Here is an 18,825-nt window from a genome sequence, read left to right as displayed (position 1 = left end):
TCTAATTGGAGCTTTCTCTCTTATGTGATATTAAGATATCTGTTAAGACAGAAATGAACCCAAGAGCCATGGAATCCATTTCCAGCTGTTAACTCATTTGGGTTCCTTGCCAAAATAAATATATTTCCACAGTCAGTGGTGATTCAGTGAGATGGTTTGTTGAGACGATGGTTCTGTTGTCAAGTGAAGCAAGGGTTGCCTGGATAGCTCTGTGCAGTGCTTAGCCTCAATATTTCATGAGAGCAGAGCTCAGATGTTGCTTCAGCAGCAGGGCTCTTCAGATTGAGCCTTAAATAGGAGCTGCAGCTATTTCTCTGTTGCTGAGAAGAAACTTCATTTAAAGGGGCCCAGGCTGCTTTAGCAGTTGATTTCTCTGAAGAGCAGAGAAGGCTGTGGCTGCTGTAGGAGTTTTGAGGTAGAGTTCTCAAGGGACATGATGTCCTTGGCCAGAAGGATGCTGGCACCAAGGATTCTTCCTGCAGAAGCACTTCCAGCTGGTTAGGTGCTTCTGAATCCACAAGCTCATTCTCTGAAAAAGGCTCAGGTCATGACAGTTACCACTATCTCCTGTTGAGTGTTGTTGCATGGAGGAGGGGACCAGCATTCTTAGCTGGAGGGGCTTATAACTCAGTCCTGTGCAAGTGTGTGGCTACTGAGTGTCTAGTTGCATCCACTATAGGTCTCCACATTACCTCAGGGCCTTAGGGTCTGGCTCCCTCATGCAGTGGATACCAGCAACCTCCAGCAAATTGTCTTTGTTCATCTGTAAAATAGAAAAAGCAATGGTCTTTGTCAAAAAGGTAATTGCTTCTGTTTGTTTCTTTTCTCTTTCTTTCATTATGAACAAGATAAAGAAATGCTAGTAGAGGCCCCAGGCTTAGGAATACATCAAGATAAAACAAATGCTATGTCCATCTTTGCCTTTGGGATTGTCAAATCTTTATTTTATCAATTGTGTATTTTATTAATCATATTTAAAATGTAAATTTTAATAATGTTTTTGTTCTTTTTTACTGTTTCAGGGAACAGAATGTTTGTGGAATGAACCAGGATTTAACTGGACAAGCAATGGGAAAGCCATTGAACCCAATTAGCTCCAGCAGTCCTGCCCATCAGGCCATGTGCAGTGGGAATCCAGGTCAGGATATGACCATCAGTAGCAATATGAATTTTGCCATAAATGGCCCGAAGGAACAAATGGGCATGCCAGCAAGCAGGTTTGGTGGTTCAGGCGGGATGAACCATGTGTCAAGTATACAAGCATCCACTCCTCAGGGTAGTAACTATGCACTAAAAATGAATAGTCCCTCTCAAAACAGCCCTGGCATGACACCAGGTCAGCCAAACTCCATGCTATCCCCACGGCACCGTATGAGTCCGGGAGTGGCAGGCAGTCCTCGGATCCCACCCAGTCAGTTTTCCCCTGCAGGAAGCTTGCATTCACCTGTTGGGGTTTGCAGCAGCACAGGAAATAGCCATAGTTATACCAACAGTTCCCTCAATGCACTTCAGGCTCTCAGCGAGGGGCATGGAGTCTCTCTGGGGTCATCCTTGGCTTCACCTGACGTAAAAATGGGTAATTTGCAAAATTCCCCTGTAAGTATGAATCCTCCTCAGCTAAGCAAAATGGGAAGCCTGGACTCTAAAGATGGCTTTGGACTTCATGGGGAGCAATCGGAAGGTACAGCTGGACAAGCCGAGAGTGTCTGCCATTCAGGAGAACTGAAAGAAAGTAATGATGGCATGCCCCAGGTTGTTGGTGAGAGGCCTGATGGACAGAACAGACTTCACGATGGCAAAAGCCAGACAAAGCTCTTACAGCTGCTGACCACCAAATCTGATCAGATGGAGCCTTCACCTTTGTCTAACGCTATGGGAGATGCTAACAAGGACTCCGCGGGAGGTTTATCTGGTTCTGGTTCAACGCATGGAACCTCGCTCAAGGAGAAGCATAAAATTTTGCACAGGCTCTTGCAGGACAGTAGTTCTCCTGTAGACTTAGCCAAGCTCACAGCAGAGGCCACAGGGAAAGAACCGAGCCAGGAGACCAGTAGCACAGCTCCTGGTTCAGAGGTGACTACAAAACAGGAACCGGTGAGTCCCAAGAAGAAAGAAAATGCACTACTTCGCTACTTGCTAGATAAAGATGATACTAAAGATATTGGTTTACCGGACATTACCCCCAAGCTGGAACGGTCGGACAGTAAGACAGACCCTTCCAGTAGCACAAAGCCAGTAACTATAAAGACAGAAAAAGAAGAGATGCGCTTTGAGCCGAATGAACAGGTAAGAGACTCTTTTTTGTTGTTGTTCATTCAGGAAATTTGTCGTGGAAATGATCCTTGCTCATTTGCTTCAATGTCTTCCCTTTATACAGGGTTGTGGGTTGTTTTTTGTTTTGTTTTGGCTAGGGTGGTTGATTATGTTTGTGATTGGAGGCAGTTGCCTTGCTTGTATTGCCAAGACCTGGCTGGCTGAAAAGTCCAATCTAGACCTTGCCAATCTAGACCTTGCAGTGTGGTTCTTGGTAGAACATCAACTGGGTGTTGGGGAGGAAATGTAGGCGTGAAGAAGCAACAATTTTTAGAGAAAGCCTGCAACATTCAGTGCCTGACACTGGCTTTCTGTGAGGAGGATGCCGAAAGGGAACTTCAGAGGTAGTGGGATGCAAAGCTAGTACATTGAGCTGTTTGAAAAAAGCATTCCACAGAGGAAGGACGAAATGGTTCATTGTGCAAACTGCACAAAAGTGTCCTAAAATGACATAGATACTTCTGTGCAAAAAAAAAGCACACAGCAAAAACTCACTCTAGAGTGAGAAAGTGAAAGAATCATAGCTGGTACAGGATAAACTTACAGGAAGTATAATCTAAATATAGATCAAAGCTTAACCCATTTGTTGTAATGATAGACAGAGAATATTATAAATTGTTCCGCTGTCCTCTTGAGTCTTCTTCCCATCCTTTCCTCCTTTCTAGAACAAAAGCGGTAATGTTTTTGCAATACCTACTGGATAGAATTGTTTATGTTTTACTTTTGAAGTGATATCTGTTTAAAATAATGGCTAATTTGTATGTATAGTTTTTATTGTAAATATGGCATGGTCATAGTAGAGTAAATATTTTATGAGGAGGAATTTGATGGAAAAAAGAATAACATTTTCCTTTCTAGTGTAACTTTTTCTGAACAGGAAATACTTTGAAACATGTTAAAACACCAAAAATTGCATTATTCCAGGTAGCTTATTTAAATAGTCATCTTCCCAGCATACAGATTTGAGTATTTCAGAATTTTTTTCTATCAAACTCATTTCTAAACAACTCCATCCCTTTTTAATGTTTCTGAGTTTTATTACAGCTAGCTACTAGATTTTGGTCAAACATATATTCTAAAAGTACTTGTATATTATATGTACACCATCAGTTTTTGTATAGGAGGTAATAATGGTCATGTTATCTAAGCATTTCTAGCCCCTGTAGCTCAGACCTGTTCTGGTGTCAAATTATAAATTTGTGTTGTGTTTACACAGCAGTCCTCTAACTTAGGTAACAATTACTGTCCCCCAACTTTGTCAGTATGTGTCCCTTTTCTTCCAAACCTATTAACAGAGACTGAAGTAGATTTTCATGCTTAAATATCTTCTAAAAACAACAAAGCTTTAAATACAAATGATAGTTCCAAAGAAATCATGAGAAAAACTTTTGGATAAACATGACTCTTTAAATCGAGCTTTTTCCTCCTTCCCTCACCTAAGCTATGGAAGGACAAAAGGCAGGTGGCAAGGATATTAGTTGGGGAATTCAATTTATGCTGCATGGAATAGGCAAAAGCAGCTGGAAGGAGCAGAAGGGTAGACCCAGTTTACTGGTGCTGATGTCATTTCCCCCCTCAGTTTAAATATGGACGTTGAACGCTAACTCACATTCACCCTTGAAAAGCATAGAACACATGAAGTCCCTGCCAAATTTCAACCACATATTCAACTATATATAGGAATGGTCTTATATTGAAATGGTGGCTTTGGAAGCATTCACATTTGAGTTTGCTACATGGAAAACTGCAGAGAAGCAGATAGAGTGCTGGGGCAAATTTAAGTGTTGAATGCTTCTGGCATGTCTTATTTAATAAAAAATTTAAAAATTTAAACTATATGTCCCCCTACCTACAAGTCATGTGCCAGCAGATGTCTCTTAGAATGGTGACTACACTGTGCTGTCCCCCTAAATACAATTACAGAATAAGGAGATGGAGGTGGTAGTCTAGATGGTCTGTACTCATTGAAAGATCAGGCAGCTTCTCATTTATACAGTACAATTTTAGCCCAGGGTTCAGCTCTAAATCCTACCTTGAATGTCCTGGAGCTGATGCTCAAATCATGGGAGGAAAGATTAGGGGCCTTAGTGAAATCTAACAGCCCCAGACCTTAAATTGCCTAATTTTAGCCAAATCATACCTCCCTAAGCCTTCAATAAAAAAGTAACTGGAAGATGGGATCCCAAAGTAATGGGGCCTGAAAATGGCTGCCCTGGATCTAATCCTTCACATGACATTTAACCAGACTGTATGTAGCATGTGGTTAATTGCCTTTGTTCCCCATCATTATCTGCTACTTGGAGTGGTGATGGTGATGGTGGTGAAATGCTGAGAAACACACGAGTTTGCCCAAATATTGTAGAAGTGGTAGGGGACAACACAGGACTGCTGTATTTTGGTAGCACTTCCAGACAGAGTGTTTCATCTAGTACTCCTCAATATTATTCAGGATGGTAAAATACCTAGCTGTCAGTGGGTTGTCTAGAATGAGCATGATTCATCTACCCAGTCCCATAAGGACAAGCCCTGCACATTTGGGAGAACCCCCCAGAACAGTGTGCGGGAGAAAAGAGGAGAGATTGTTCTGTCCGGCAAGCTGCAATGCTTGCGCTGATGGGATGGATGTTCACTATAGCATGGTGTTGAATTTCACCTAATCATTCCAGAGTTTGAGTCACTAGGCCAAAGAATGGTAGGTGGGATTCAGCGCCTGCAAGTGCAAAGTGATGCACATTAGTTAGGAGAAATATGCATATATTTACAGATAGACAGGCAGTTGTCCAAAATAGTTCAAGTTGCTTCTGTATATGCCTGTTGTATATTGAAATACTTATTTTTCAAGTAAATACTTGCATAAAACTTTTTAAAACATTGATACATCTTTTGTTGATTTTGTATAGTAACATATACATAATTTATTTATTATTTATTAAATTTGTATACCGCCCTTCATCAGGGTCGTTCACAACATAAAATATACAATATAAATGGTAAAAGTACAAATGATAAGGAACTGAACAAGAAAAGTTCATATAAAATACATAGTACTATCAAAGTGAGCACTCATTAAATATAACTAATGATGTAACAAATTCTGACCTCTGCAGTGTATATCTTGATTGAAAAAAGGAAAATTTAACAATCTTAAACACTTTGCATTTCTTTGTTAGTCTGTTTAATTAAAAAAATTAGCTTACAATTAACTCAACACTTGCGCTTTAACATTTTTTGTCCAACGTTCTATTATAGTAAATGAGCCTCAGTTACTAACAAACTTAGGCATGGCATTCATTTTTGAATTTTGTGTGTGTGTTCTATAGTTGTCATGTTTCATAGAAAGATTTATCAGTGCTGCAAAGACTGAAATTGTATTTGTGGAGGGTGGGGATACAACCTTCATTTTGCAAGGCAGGGCTCCATGTACCATTTTAAGATAAATTCCCACAACTATCCAGCTACTGCCAGAGGCAGTATGGAAGATTGTAGAATAATCTGGAGTAGTTAACATGTTGCCAGTTTGTTGGCTTGTTGCCTGTTCATTCTGTAGAGAGGATTTTATGGCTGTTCCGTGTACAAAAATATTTGCATTCATTATGAGCTTTTTTGAGTTGTTCGTTCACCTGGTCAGCTTTAATTTTCTTAAGAATTTTTGAGTCAATTAAACTTTCCTCACCCCATAAGATTTTTTGCATCCTGCGGCATGTACGTTGGTAAATTTCCCTGATTCTCAAACCAGTAACTTCCTGTAAATTGGGAAATTTTACATTCCGTCAAACTAAGATTCCGGCTGTGTAGGCGATTTCTCACTACATGGAGATAACCTGTGTATGTTTTTAAACTATGCTGTACTTTTCTGCCACCAATGAAAAGCCTATGCAAGATGTAAAGCATTTTTAGCCATGTGGAAGTAACTGTTCTATAGAACGTTTTTTAGCCATGTCATAAACGAGCAGAATTACAATAGTGGCAGAATGCTGATTTTTGCTGAACAAAGATTCTTTGTTTCGTCCATGGAAAGCTACAGCCCTTGGAGATATCTCTTTGCCAATTCATGGTTGGGCTCTGGGGAAAGAATATTAGCAATTTGCTTTAAGGAGAGAACTTTAATTGGTCTGCTTTGTGCTAACAGAAAGCACAGTGGTGGGGAAGCTTGAGGCCTTTGGGTGCAGACACACAGTCAGCCTTTTCTATATGTCAGACTAGACCACACTAGATTTTGCTTTGTTAGGAGTAAATATCAGACAACCCAATTGATAGAAGATACAAGTGCTCATATTCTTATCTTGTACTTTGACTGCCAGAGAGCTTGTCCAAACTATGAAAAATGAATGTTTTCTTGTTTCTGTTTCATCAAAGCCTGCCAGCGAGCTAGATAATTTGGAGGAGATTCTAGATGATCTGCAGAATAGCCAGTTGTCGCAGCTTTTCCCAGATACCCGGCCAGGTACTTCAGCAGGATCAGTTGACAAACAAGCCATCATCAATGACCTCATGCAGATCACAGGTGAAAACAGCCCCGGCACACCTGTTGGAGCCCAGAAACCCCAAATGCGGATCTCTCAAAGCAGTGAGTCTGAGTTGTTGCTGAAATTGTTGTGATAAGAAAAATGTAGGCTTTGCAACAGTGCCTCTGGGTCTTTCAGATTGTCTGCGCCTTTAAAAAAACCTGCAGTAGTCAAACAGCACCACCTGCTGTTCTAATCCATAGGATCAACATTTTGAAATAGATGTAGCATCTCCTGAAACCATGATATTGCACTGCTTAGGAAGTCTAAGTCACTGTCAATTTAAAATACGTACTTCTTGCTGAGAATTTTTTTACTTTATTTCTATCATTAATGCATGAATTGCCACACATTATTGACATGAAATATTACACCGTGTAAAGGAGTTGATGTTTTACAGTAAAATAGACGTACTTCACAAAACCATGAGGTCACTAGGGAAGTGCATTCCTGTGATCATGGTTTTCACAGAGAGCACTTGATCGTGGAACGTAAAAGCTTTTCAGAGTCCTTCCTGTGAGCAAAGTATGATGGGATACGTATAGGAGATACTCCCCACCCCCAGACTTGAAATGAAGCCTCTCAAAATCTGTATGACTTATCACCTAAGTCACGTGTGGGGAACCACTGGTCCTCCAGATGTTGCTGAACTACACCTCCCATCAGCCCTACATGCATGACCTATGGGAGCTGTAGTTCAGCAATAACTAGAAGTCCAAAGGTCTCCCAAACCAACTTAAATGAATGAAGAAGTCAGCACCAGACAGTTTGGGCTTCTTCTTGCTTCACTTAACAGGCAAGTTTTGCTGTGATGAGAACCTTTTCTCAGAAGCTTTTCATAGTGTGAGCTATTAGGACTTTTAACTGCCCACCCAGCTTTCCAAATCACCGACTGTTCTCATGTTTCAACATAATGTTTGTGTGTTTTTCTGTTTCTGAACCACACAACCCCATCTACACCTCCAGGTTTACTCACTGAGGATTCCCCCCCCTCCCCGCACACCTGCTACAATAGATTTGTGCATAGAAACCTACATCTGCCTGTAAATCACTGTTCCTAGTTGAATCCAAGCAAGTGAATGTGCTTTCAGCTATAAAAAGTAGGGAATGGGAGGACATGTGCTTCAAATGAATTTAATTGAATTACCTTTTTTTTAAAAAAAAGCATTCGTTTTAAATGAAGTGAGTAAATTACAAGGTTAATACCCTGTTAGGCAAAGTTTTGTGCGTGAAAACCAATTTCTAAAAATAAGCAGGTCCCAAAAAGTTGCAGAGAAATCTTTCTTAAAATACTTTGTTTAAATATTTACCTTCCAGCTAGCCACAGATGCCTCCACTATATACGTGTTGATCTATTTCAGTAAAATAGTGTGTTAAGCAGAAGTATCCTTCATTTTATTTTTTAAATTGAATATTGCCCTGTGTAAATATCCACATATGCAAAAAGAGTAATATATCTTTTGAAAGTGTGTGTGGAATATATATTTCTAACCATGACATTCTTGTGTTAGTCTCTCAGAAATAAGACAAGATATTATGAGCCATTCATAAGCCTCTTCACTCTTCTACATTGGTGTGTGTTTCTGCAAGTTGCTTTTTGAAATATTGTATATGCTGTTTTGAAACATCTCAATTTAAAAAAATAAAAATAAAATAAATTACACTTCCAGTCTCTCAACTATTTCCCCTCTTTTTAGCTTTTACCAATGCAAGGCAAGCTCAGCTGGGAAGGATGTTACCAAACCAGAATTTACAACTTGACATCGCATTGCAAAACCCACCAGGTGCTGGAGCTTTCCCACCCATAAGAAACAACAGTCCATATTCAGTCATACCTCAGCCCGGAATGATGGGCAGTCAAGGAATGATGGGAAATCAAGGAAATCTTGGGAATAGTAGCCCAGGTAACTTAAATACTCCCTTTTTGTGTGATGTTTCACATGGACTGGAATCTGCAGGAGTGACTAGTGGGGAGCGGCATCACTGGACTCCCAGCAATGGCATTATTGTCACTTACCAGAGAGGGGAGGCTGGTGTTATGCGACTGCACCACAGCAGGAGCACTGGATTGCCACAGGACTCACCTCCCCACCCCCTTTCCCTCCCAGTAAGCAGCAGGGATATTACTGCTGGGAGGCCAGAAGCTTGCCATGCCCCTTCTCACCAGTCCATCTTGAGAACTTTATTATTGGCTTGATTATAGCAAAAGGTTTCTACTTCTTGTGGGAAGCAAGATCATCCAAACGCATATAATCATTTGTTGGCTGGATAGATCTCTACAGAAAAGAGTAGGAATAGTGATTGCACCTGGCTCTGATACCTCTCACCCCATCAGTAAATGAAATTTGGGACTGCTACGGTCATTGAGAGTTGGGGATTGAGAACCCAGTCCCGTGCATATTTGTTTGGAAGAAAGTCTTACTGAGTTCAGAAGGATTTGTTCCATGTAAATTGTACATAGGATTCCTTTCTTAAAATGCAATCCTGTTTACTTGGAAACAAGTTCCATTACCTTCTATGAGATTAAACCAGTATTTTTCTCCAAAAGATGTGAAAGTTCTTTATAAGTCTCATAGATTTATTTTTATTATAGAGATCTCTGAAACATAATGTCTGCCATGACATTATGTTTTGAAAGTGCATATTCTTTTGCCATCATAAACGGTTCATGCAAATTACAGTTGTGTCAATACAAGGACCTGTTACATGGAATCAGATAATGGGTGTGTCTATTCTTATCAGACTTAGCTCAGGCCAAAAATTTAACCTACAGTCGCCATAATCAAAAGACTATGTTGGAGAGGAGGAGGTTTGGAGGAAGGTGTTGCATTTGAAATGCTATGATTTAGTATGCTAATTTCTAAAATACTTTCCAAAGAACAATCAAAACTTAGTTTAGTACATCTCTCAATACTTGATTTAACCTTTTCTGTGTTTATTCTAGTAGGGATGATGGGTAGTAATGCTCCTCGGCCTACCATGCCATCAGGAGATTGGGGAACCCAAGGTGCTGCTGTGAGGGTGACCTGTGCTCCAACAACGAGTGCCATGAACAGGCCAATCCAAGGAGGCATGATACGTAACCCAACATCCAGCCTACCTATGAGACCTAATAGTCAACCTGGTCCAAGGCAGATGCTTCAATCTCAAGTCATGAATATGGGTAAGTTGGAATGTGGTCGTAGTCTGTTCCGCTTTTAATAGGTTTTGCATGATGACATCGTTAAGGACCACAGTAGCTAAGTGTAATTAGATGCTGTTTAGGAATTGGGAACTTGAAAATACCTTGTGCTATTATATATATATATATATATATATATATATATATATATATATATATATATATTATATTATATATACACACTTCTGTAAACACAGTGGAACAGATTTATATTTCCTTTAGGAGTTGTAGAGTTGTGTGTTATCTGAACTGCAATGTTGGGCTCCATCAAGTCCTGCCACGAGCACAGTGTCCACAGGCAAAAAGAGATCCCTTAAGGGTTTAAAGTGTAAATAGTGTTTTAAGAAAAAGATGGTATGCATGGTGAACTCTACAATGCTATTGTTCTTAAAAGAGTTATTACCAGTTCCAGTGAGATGTGATATATTATTGATTTCCTTTCTTCAGGAGCTTCTGAACTAGAGATGAATATGGGAGGACCCCAGTATACCCAGCAGCAGGCTCCTCCAAATCAGACTGCCCCATGGCCAGACAGTATCTTGCCCATAGATCAGACATCTTTTGGCAATCAGAACCGGTAAGTCTTTTATTTAATGGTTGTCTTTGGTACATCTTTCAATTTATATACTGTATCCAGGTGGAAAGTCTACTGTTTCACATTTGCAAGCGCATATTGAATACATTTGTTTATTGTGTCTTGGCCATCCTTGGCTAGCCTTACTTCACCGAATCAGAATAGTGAAAGTGGATGGATGTAGGCACTGTCAGTTAGGTAGACTTGTTTAGAGGAGGAAAGTGGTATACTGTACCCTACCTTGCTCCTTTTGGGATTAGCTGTGTGAGTTTTCCCCTTGAGACAAGTTCAGCTTAACTAGGAATTCCAGGTGGTGTTAAAAAGTTGAACTCTACCTGAAGCTGTAGTGGTGTTTTGTTTTGTTTTTAATTTAGCCAGTGCTTTTCCCCCCCTGGGGGTACTCAATGGTACACAGTACCTGCACCTCCCCCCAAATGTTAAAAGTGTGGTACTTACTGTATGTAACAACTTCATGGTGAGTACCTGCACCTTTTTCTCTAAAAAGAAAAAAGAGCAGTGTATTTATCTGTAGCAAATGTATAATAAACATAAGATTAATATATATTAATAACTGTTCAGAACTTCTAAAATTCTTACATTACCAGTTTAAAAGTAAAATGGAATTTTGATAATGAAATCAATATAAAATGGAACTTGAGTAAGGCAATATGTAACTAAAATTTTAATAGAGTAGAATAAGTAATGCGAGTCTGATTAATTCAAGACATAAGATGTACCTTAAAATAACTTTTGTATAGCAAGAAAATAATACAAGTAATCTGTAGTTTTGGTTGCAGTTGTGTGTATGCTCCCTAAAGAAGATTTCTGAAGGGGACCATACAAGCCTCCTATCAAATTTAGTATCAAAACAATACCAAATTTTAATAATAAAATTCATCCATATAAACAACACAAAAATAGCACCAGACTAATGAAAAAATTAAGTGAAAGCCTTGGTGAACAGTGGACACTTAACTCGAGATTGAAAGTCAAGCCTCTGAGAACCCAAGTCCCTTCTGAATAGCTGCGGAGGGAGAGTGCCGTTTGCAACAGAAAAGTGGCAGGTGGGAGAAGGAATCTTCACTTTCCCTGTGCTTGCCACTTTTATCTTCCCTTCCTTCCTGCAGACCCGTTTGCTGCGTCATTGGAAGAAAAGCAGCTGAAGAGGGTTGCAAGGGAAAAACAGCAAGCAGGGGGAAATCTGTTTTTCTCTCTTGCCTTCCTTCTCTGCTCCAGATTGTGTTCTCATTCATTTTGCTTTGTGGCTGCTTGGTCTGTTGCTGAATGTGTGGTCCTGTTCCATAACATATGATACAGTTCTGCTTTGTGCCTTCATAAGTGAATGGAAAATAGGCATTTCACAATTACAGTGGCACATTATACCAGTGAGCTTTATTGCTTCATTTCATCCATTTCATCATTATATAATACTAACTGAATTTTGCATCACATGTGTGATGCATTTAGTGCTGATTGTTTCCTTTAATTTTGTTATTCTAATTAATTTTTTTACAAAACCTAAATATTCTGTTCATGTGATTACCGCATTGGGATTTATCATTTACCACTCTGTTTTCACACGGGTGGTTTGATTTCATCACCTTTGAGGACAAAGCACGTTAAATTTCACTATCTTTGTGGGTATGTTATCGGGAACAAGCAGTGATCTGTATATGGTACAGAATAAGGAAAGAAACCATCAGCTTCTGTGTTGTCTGATTTAAATGATCTGATTAGGGTTATCATTAGTCATATAGCTTTTTACAAAATTAAGCTGTCAGAATAGAATAGATGGTCATGAATAAGAACAGAATGTATTGGTGTAAATCAGTATCGTGGCTTAAGCACTGCCGTTTCCCTGATTGATTGAGTTTGGCAAGTAGGCCAATCATGAGCTAAAGGCTGGAAAGGAGAAATGGCTTCTTCGTCATATCTTTGGAATAAATCTGTAAAATCCTAGGTTTATGACTGAGGGAAACTTGGAAATACATGGTTTGGTTTTGTTCTTAAGGTTGCTCTTTGATCAGGCTAAAAGTGATTACTATAGAAAATGGCATCCTGTTTCTAAGCAAGCTTTAGGACAGGGGTAGGGCCCCTGTGACCAGGCAGATGGCATTAGATTCCTGCTCCCGTTAGCCCCAGCCAACACGGTCAATTGCCAAGGATTATGGGAATTATAATCCAGCAACATTTGGGGATTCTTGGGTTCCCCAAAGCTGCTTTCGAGCCTAAAATTTAGAAAGACTTAAGTTGAGTGCAATTAGCATTGCAGAGCTGACACACATAAAAATGTGTGTATTAAATTCCCTAAACTAATTTGGGCCTTCTGGGTGGTGAGAGTTCTTGCCTGAGTTGCTTTCAAGTTGCTTGTTTCTTTTTTCAGGCAACCATTTGGGAACTCTCCGGATGACTTGCTGTGTCAACACTCTGCATCAGAGTCTCCAAACGATGAAGGGACCCTCCTTGACCAGCTTTACTTGGCACTAAGAAATTTTGACGGTCTGGAAGAAATTGACAGAGCTCTTGGGATCCCAGAACTAGTCAGCCAGGTATTGTGCTGCTGTTAAGCATTCTGAAAATATATGTAGCTGAGGTATTTCAGTAGTGAGATTTCTTTTTTCAAATGGATTTCAAATGTTGACTAGATGTAATAATTATAAATATCCCTCCACATATTAACACTATGGAAATTACAGTATTTCATTGATAATGCAATGTTTCCCTTTAATTTGAGAAGCTTCTGCATGTAATCTCACTCCCACTCCCATCCCTAGGCAAACTGCCTCAGAGAGATGGAGGAGTTTGTTTAAGTCTTAATTGGCAGCTGGTCCTACCCTATATGTATGGGAACAGCATGCCTTTTGCTACACAATGGAGGGAGCAGGAAGGAAGTTTGGACTCAAGAGCCTGCAAGCAAATACCGCTTGAAGCAGTGGTAGAGTGTTAACCTGCGTCACTTACCTCCTGCTTTGTCAGGCTAAAGATAGGATTTCCTGGGGTGTGTTGCAGTATAATACTGCTCCCAGGATCCCAAGTGACATTGGTAAAAGATGGCCCAGGAGTTCTTACCTTGAAATATATGGGGTGGGTCAGCAGTGGTACAAGGTATTCCAGACCGTATTACTTTTGGAAGTCTTTTGTAAAGCAACTCGTAAGCTGCCGGTTTGCCAGGCTGAAGCCTTGTCTGTCCATTCATGGGGGCAGCCTCTAATCTACCACCCTCTTCAGTGTCATTCCAGTGACAAAAACATCATATATTAGAGTATGGATGAGGAGGTAAGGACTCCTGTGCCATCTTTTAGCAATGTTACTTGGGATCCTGGGAGCAATATTATACTGCACCACACCCCAGGATGCCTCAGGTTATATTTCAACAGCTCCTACAAGTTCTTTTGTCACGTCCATCAACAGAGATGTTCTGGAGTATTATGGTCATGATGCTTTCTTCTTAAAAACCCTCCAAATGCATTTTAGGGAATCTGACCTTCCAAAGATTTTATTTAAATTTAAAAGCACCTGTGAGGTGAGAGGGACTCTTAAGTAACTTTCTTTTTAACCATTTCTTCTGTAAGGTTTTCCTTCTAAATCTAAATCCTTCTCCTCCAAAGCTGATTCTAGCCCTGCTGAGAACCATAGAAGAACTTATTTTCTTGTTTTACCTCAAGCAAAAGAAGCTACCGATTCATTTAAACGGGGGAAATGGTTCTGGAGTGTGTGTGGAGAGGAGGGTGAGTTAAGCACTCCTCTCTCAGAGTACCATCACTCTGGTTGCTGGAATTCTTCACCAGCTTCTGATCAGAGTTGGAGCACTCCACAACTTCCTTAAAATAGAAAAATGAAAATGTTTGTAGGGCTGATCAGGTATTTCTTGTAGCAGTTCAACCCTGGTTCACCACTGCAATCTGAGGCAAGATTTTTTTTTTTAATGGCAAAATTAAAAGAGAGAAAATATATGAATGGTTTAGGGCAGGGGCCTCCTGTATTGAACCAGCTCAAACATGACAGGAAATAGTAATTTCCCACCATGTGAATGAGCAACTATGAACCTCAGCTTCACACAGTCTCCCCTGTCCTCGCACTTGCAAGGAGGGTATCAGAAGCTTTGGCTTCAGTTTTCATACAAGCTGTGCTTTGCCGTGGCATTTGAACTTTGGAAACTGCTTACACTTGTGAGGAAATCCAGGATCAAACTGTGGTTTCTTCTGATCTCCATGAGCACAAAATGAAGAGAAGAGGGGAGTGTGCAAGCCCCCAGGCTCATCAAGGTTCATCAAGAATAGTTTCCTGTTTGCATCTGAACCAGGACTCTGTTTATCACATAGTTTTTTCCCTCAATTACAGTCATACCTTGGTTCTCGAACGCCTTGGTACGCGTACGGTTTGGCTCCCGAACACCACAAACTTAGAAGTACGTGTTCCGGTTTGCAAACATTCTTTGGAAGCCGAATGTCTGACGTGGCTTCTGCGGCTTCCAATTGAATGCAGGAAGCTGCAGCCAATTGGAAGCCACACCTTGGTTTTCAAGTGTTTTCAGAAGTCAAATGGACTTCCAGAACGGATTCTGTTTGAGAACCAAGGTACAACTGTAGTTCTGAATGAGTCACAAGTACTAATAAATAGTAATAGAAGCATAGAATGGGTTAAAGCAAATACAAGTTTATGCTGCTCAGCTTCATACCTGTTTATTCTGCTTTATAAAAACATATAATTCTCAATAAATGTTTAAGCATTCTATGTTCATGTACATCTTGATGTTTGTTTCAGCAGAGCCAAGCTGTGGAACCAGAGCCATTCTCAAGTCAGGAATCAAACATCATCCTTGAACAAAAGGCACCCATTTTCACACAGCAGTATGCATCTCAGGCTCAAATGGCCCAAGGCAACTACACACCAATGCAGGACCCAAACTTTCACCCAATGGCGCAGCGACCAGGCTATGCATCACTGCGAATGCAGCCTAGGGCTGCCCTGAGGCCTGCTGGCATAGTGCAAAACCAGCCAAATCAGCTAAGGCTACAGCTGCAGCATAGACTTCAAGCACAGCAGGTATTTCATGCTTTTATGCTCTCTGTTGATGCTTTTACCAGCATGCATAGAATCATAGAATTGTAGAGTTCGAAGGTTCCCCAAGGGTCATCTAGTCCAACCCCCTACAATTCAGGAAGCTCAGCTAAAGCATCCATGACAGATGGCCATCCAGCCTCTGCTTAAAAACCTCCAATGAAGGGGAGTCCACCACTGTCAGGGGGAGAACATTCAATCTCAAACAGCTCTTACCATAAGAAAGTTCTTCCTCAAGAAGCACAGTATTGTAAAACTAAAGCTTGCCATCAAAGCAGAATTATTTCTTATGCTGCCTTATATGACTGATTTCCTTATTCTGTTTTTCCCCTTGCCCTAGAATCGCCAGCCACTCATGAATCAGATCAGCAATGTTTCCAATATGAATCTGTCTCTGAGACCTGGAGTACCTACACAGGTGAGGGAACAGGTATTGAAAATGTTTCTATTCTGACGTACCCAATTGATCCCTGTACTTATCATCTTATCAGCAGGTCCCTTCTGTACAACATTGGTATTATTATTATTACTACTACTACTACTACTACTACATTTCTATACTGTCCTTCATTCAAAGATCACAGGACAGTTTAAAATAAGGCCTTTGGATTCCCTCCCATGAAACATTAGGCACCATCTCTTTTATCTTTTTGGTGCAACAAGCCTTTTAAAGACGAGATCTTTCACAGTCTGCCTCTGTGTTTAGCTACTTTAATTGTTCTGTCATTTGTATGCTCCTTTTAAGAGGAAGGGCAGGAAATGAATTTAATAAATAAATAAAATGTTCTATAAAACTTAGTAGTCCAAGATTTTTACTTATTATACTGATCCATGAAGGGGTGCCTGGAGTGCCTGGCGTGCTCTGGTCCATGGGGTCACAAAGAGTCGGAAACGACTAAACAACAACAACTGATGTTACCGATGTTGCAGTCTCTGTCACTGTACACATTGCCGTTGTGCAGCTCTTGTTTCCTTGGTTTTGGTGAAATGACTAATTCCATCTCAAAGAATATTATAGTCACAGTTTAATCTGTGGAGCAGGAAATTGTGAAGCTCTTTCATGCTGTACCAGAAGCTGTATGTGTATGCTTCTGGAGAGGCAGAGAATTTCTCTGTGTTCCCTAATCAGGCCATACGCAAACTGACCACAGACCATGCAGTGAAACCTGCAACTCTTGTTGCATATTAATTTATCCTGAAGAATAAGAGGTGGCCAATGTGGTTCCCTCCAGGTATTGTTGGGCTAGACATCTTTAAATGAATCCAAATATTCTAAGCAGGGATGACATCGTTTTCTCTGAGTTTTAAAACTTGTTTCATGATATCTGAAACAGCTTGAAATGGTGGAAAGCTTTCAGGATCTTGCAAGAGGTTTTATGCTTTTTGTCAGAAAGGTGCCGCTTACGAATATTTTTAACTTGAGAAAGAAAGTGTGAGAGCTATTTTAAATTTTATTCAAATCAGCATAGCTTGCTTTATTCAATTTACGGATGTGAGAAGTGCACATTCTGATTTTAGGCTGTGGTGTGGATGAGTAAATTTAGATTCTGGACTGTAATTGTATTACAGGGTTCACGATTTTTTGATGGTAATATGTTTTACTCCCCATACTACAAAATGTAGCAATCCAGCTGTTTCAGGGACTCACTCTGCTGTGTACAAACTGGACTTCTGCTCAAAATTCAGGCCTTTGGCAACACCAAATTTAGACATCAGTTAGAAAAATTGCCTTATTCTAGGAATTCATATAAGTCACCTATGGTAATCTGTGTATCTGTTTTAGAATTTATCACCCCAGAATGAGAGATCATAGGCCAGCTGAAGAGCACATTTATATGCCGCATGCAAAAGTTGCCGCTTCAGTCCTTGGCATTTCTAACATTAAAACTGTGCCTGAGCCCCAATCCAAGTAGAGAGTAGTGAGCTAGGTAGATAAATAATCTGTCTGGCCTGGTATTAAACAGCTTCATATGTTACATGCAAGAAAGGTAGCTCTTCACCTGATTATTGTAAAGTTGCAAGGGTTTTGGTTTTTTTAGTAGCCAGGCTGATGGAAATGCCTTGCTAATCATATGTGTTGATGCAGTTTTTTGCTTACCCTGCAGGGACCCATCAATTCCCAGATGCTAGCCCAGAGGCAGAGGGAGATACTGAGCCAGCACCTGAGGCATAGGCAGATGCAGCAGCAAGTGCAGCAGCGAACGCTGATGATGCGAGGACAGAGTATGAATATGACGCCAAGTATGGTGGCCTCCGGTGGCATACCAGCAACAATGAGCAACCCACGGATTCCCCAGGCAAATGCCCAGCAATTTCCATTTCCTCCAAACTATGGTATTGCACTTATTTCAACACCTTTCATCCATCACAATAGTCTCAACTCCTGGATCACAGCTCCTTTCCTACAGTTCTTTATATGGCTCCCAGATGAGAAACACCATCTGGAATCTGGAGATAACTGGGAATTTGGTTGGGGGGGTGATGGTAGCATTTAAACTTGTTGGGATTCTCAAAATGCAAAACAGTATGTTTCTGGTTTATTACAAAACTACCCAAAAAAATCCCATTAGTTTTGCTAAAAAGTCGTATATCACAAAACAAAGTAAGCCGTGAACTTTATCCCATTTCTTCGGTACCTCAAAAAAAGATGATATTAGTCTTCAACAGGATTTTTTTCACTGTAGTTTATGGTAGCCTTGTTTTGTCCTTGTCCGAAAAAGTCCCCTCAAAATAGATTCCATTACTACTGTGCTCCTAGTGAAGGCCATTCCAAGCCATTCCATACTTCTGGCTGAATTGTTGTGTGTAGCATAAGTGAGAATCCTGTTGTGTTTTCCAGGAATAAATCAGCAGGCCGATCCAGGCTTCACTGGAGCTACCACTCCCCAAAGTCCGCTGATGTCCCCAAGAATGGCTCATACCCAGAGTCCCATGATACAGCAGTCTCAGGCCAATCCTGCCTACCAGTCCTCTACAGAGATGAATGGATGGGCACAAGGGAATATGGGTGGAAACAGGTAGGTTTGCAACTGGGCTATGACTCACAGTACGTCAGTTTTGGCCGTTGTCGCATAGCTCATTCATGCATTTTTTTCAGCAATCATCCTGTTGAACCTGGCCACTCACAGAACACAGCAGTGCTGCAGACTGACACCAGAATCATTGGGAAAAGAGAGTGAAATATAACATGT

At 40.5% G+C, this 18,825-nt stretch overlaps 1 protein-coding gene across 25 annotated transcripts in view; it reads left to right on the top strand.

The window, feature by feature from the left end:
- The window catches only part of NCOA2 (nuclear receptor coactivator 2), a 125,636-nt gene that overhangs the window by 99,556 nt on the left and 7,255 nt on the right, over positions 1-18,825 (top strand). For 5 of the 25 annotated variants that reach the window (XM_083623173.1, XM_083623177.1, XM_083623174.1 and 2 more), the window contains 10 exons: positions 1,023-2,286; positions 6,670-6,880; positions 8,516-8,722; positions 9,763-9,981; positions 10,447-10,576; positions 12,957-13,122; positions 15,341-15,619; positions 15,975-16,052; positions 17,740-17,968; positions 18,474-18,651. In XM_083623173.1, the coding sequence (XP_083479299.1) occupies positions 1,023-2,286; positions 6,670-6,880; positions 8,516-8,722; positions 9,763-9,981; positions 10,447-10,576; positions 12,957-13,122; positions 15,341-15,619; positions 15,975-16,052; positions 17,740-17,968; positions 18,474-18,651 (2,961 nt within the window). Of the gene's footprint in view, positions 1-1,022; positions 2,287-6,669; positions 6,881-8,515; positions 8,723-9,762; positions 9,982-10,446; positions 10,577-12,956; positions 13,123-15,337; positions 15,620-15,974; positions 16,065-17,739; positions 17,969-18,473; positions 18,652-18,825 lie in introns of all 25 variants that reach the window. The other 20 variants (XM_083623188.1, XM_083623178.1, XM_083623185.1 and 17 more) reach the window with 7 other exon arrangements.

The sequence above is a fragment of the Podarcis filfolensis genome (genome assembly GCF_964270895.1).
Source record: "Podarcis filfolensis genome assembly, chromosome: 7".
NCBI classification, from domain to species: Eukaryota; Metazoa; Chordata; class Lepidosauria; order Squamata; family Lacertidae; genus Podarcis; species Podarcis filfolensis.
This window is presented reverse-complemented; position numbering and strand designations above follow the sequence as displayed.